The sequence below is a fragment of the Diaphorina citri genome, unplaced genomic scaffold, assembly GCF_000475195.1.
Source record: "Diaphorina citri unplaced genomic scaffold, Diaci psyllid genome assembly version 1.1 scaffold2002, whole genome shotgun sequence".
NCBI classification, from domain to species: Eukaryota; Metazoa; Arthropoda; class Insecta; order Hemiptera; family Psyllidae; genus Diaphorina; species Diaphorina citri.
This window is the reverse complement of record NW_007379428.1, coordinates 1-2,343: the sequence shown is the minus strand read 5'-3', so window position 1 is coordinate 2,343 and position 2,343 is coordinate 1. Positions and strand designations below refer to the sequence as shown.

Below are 2,343 nucleotides of genomic sequence, written 5' to 3'. Positions count from 1 at the left end.
TATATGCTCCCTTTATTCACCGTTTTTAATCTAGCGAAATCAATCTGACAGTCGTTAATCTTGTTTAACATGATATGCTTTGTCAAATGATAATGGCTACAATAGTAGCAATGCAGTGCAGTCTGAGTAGCTTACCAAACATTCCAAACAAAGGCAAAGACTCCTGGGGAACTATTACGGGTTGATAGTTCAGACAGGTGATACGTGGTTACCCAAAGGGTCGCAGTGCAAGTATGTTCCGATCTAAAATGGTGTAATAGTCGGTGCTATTAAAAGGAAGAAAGAGAGAAACTCCACCCTAGTTGGATAATATAACAGTCAAAAGAGTTACAAAGAAAAGAAGTAACTTAAGAATCGAAATTAAGAAGAAAGAAATAAATTATGTCAAAAGAAGTTTACAAGAGAAAAAAAAATGATTAAATGTGCCTTTCATAAATTCCTCGTATAGACGCCAACTTTCCGTTTGCGTTTTTTTGTCCTCAGGGTCCAGCCGTGCACAGATCCTGAAGAAAGCCGCCGACTATATTCAATTCAATGACGACGAAAAACGCTTCGCATCGCAGGGACATCTGATGATTTTTAAGAGACAAAATGCAATACTAGGAGCTTCAAGTAAGTCGTAGATGTTATTAGCTTAATCCATCTTTTGGGACTATTTGTCTCTACACCTAAGCCTCAGTGTGGGATTTTTTTTGAAAGGAAGTCCTGTGGATAACGGGACGATTCGAATCCCGAAAACAGAACCGGTTTTTCTTCTTCTTTTCTTTCTCTTCTTCTTCTTCTTCTTCTTCTCTTCTTCTTCTTTCTTCTTCTATTTCTTCTTCTTCTTCAGGTAGCGACGTATAGTGTGTCCAGATCAATGTGACGCAGAAAAAATAGCATTGGTTGCCAAAACATGTCACATGTGGCAATAGTAGGAATCTTTAAAAGGGGACAGGTATATTGCACAGTGCTTCCTCCGACAGTGTAACAAAGTCAGGTAAGCATATCCACCTTACCGCTATTCCTGGAACCCCAACCTCTGAACTTAGAGCTACCTCTGCATTTTAAAAGAGAGAGTTTATCAAAAATAGACCTTTACCTCAATTGCAACAATGTAAGGATTTCCTGCAATCTGATTGGTTCCTTCATTTTGGGTTGATGACTCATTGCTGCCACATTGATCTGGATGAACTATAGAAGAAGAGGTTTTTGATACTCTGGCAGGATAAAGGGGCTCTTTGATACTCATTTATTCTTCTTGTCTACTGGGTAAACTTGAAGCGTCCTTGTATAGTCGATCGAAACCCTCCCGATTTGTACGAGTATATGTTTATGTTTGTTGTAATTTCGCCCCTCTTCCTTCAGTTCACTACCTGAATCTTAGATTTGTTTTAATAATCCCACACCCCTCTTCTCTCTCTCCCCCCTCAGTTCGCACCCTAGAGAAGGCCAAAGTGACGGGTAACTTCGCGGCGGAGAGCAGCAGTGAGATGGGTCTGGAGGACGGGGCCTACTCACATCACCCGGGTGAATCCGAGACTGACACTTCGGACTCCGAGTCCGGCCGAATGATGGGCAGTGGCGGTCGCAAGACGAAGAAGATGAGGGTGAATGGCCTCGAGTACAAATGAGACGGGGAGGAAGATCTTGACGTGGACAAGTAACCCCCCCGAGTGACCCCGTCGACACTGGTCTTACGCTTTGGTTAAATAATGGATTTTTTTGATAATGGCTGTTTTCAGTAAGCATTTTTTACTGTCCTGCACAGTCCAGCAATAACATCGTGGAAAAATATTGGGATGCACCTGGAGATCTGGAGAATTACCTACATAATAATGGCCAAGTTCCCGACATTTGAAAACAACAACTTTCCTTATCCTGTAGGAAGGAAAAGAATGTATTTCCCTTGGTGGTGTAGTGGTCAAGGCGTTCGCCTGATAATCTGAAGGGCGTGAGTTCGATCCCAGTCTTTTTCCAACAGTATACTTGAAAGTTGAAAATGAGAGATCTTTTCCCAGGAAAGACAGAGAATTTTGTCCTCATTATTTGACTACAATGATATTATTACCTACCTGAACATTATAAGCATGCAAATGCTCGTCACAAATGTCGTTCCCACTTAATTCAATTGGATAAACTTTATGACTTGTCTTGGACTCTAACCGCGAACCTGCAGATCAAAAGTCCACCGCATTAACCACTGCACCACTGAGGTTCGAGCAGTACCTATGTATTAATAAGTAGGTAGGTACTTACCAAGACCTTTTTTGTTATGTAGAAATATAAATTAAATTAAACCAAACCCTTTTTATTTTATTTTTATTTTAAATAAATATAAATAAAATAAAATAAAGGGTTTAA

The 2,343-nt window shown here is 40.3% G+C and overlaps 1 protein-coding gene across 1 annotated transcript in view; it reads left to right on the top strand.

Annotated features, from left to right (window-relative positions):
* LOC103517897 (protein max) overlaps window positions 1-2,191 on the top strand; it is a 30,679-nt gene extending 28,488 nt beyond the window's left edge. The window contains exon 4 of the mRNA XM_026829839.1: window positions 1,414-2,191. Within this exon, the coding sequence (XP_026685640.1) occupies window positions 1,414-1,613 (200 nt within the window). The 3' untranslated portion in view covers window positions 1,614-2,191. The remainder of the gene's footprint in view (window positions 1-1,413) is intronic.
* The last annotated feature ends 152 nt before the right edge of the window (window positions 2,192-2,343 follow it).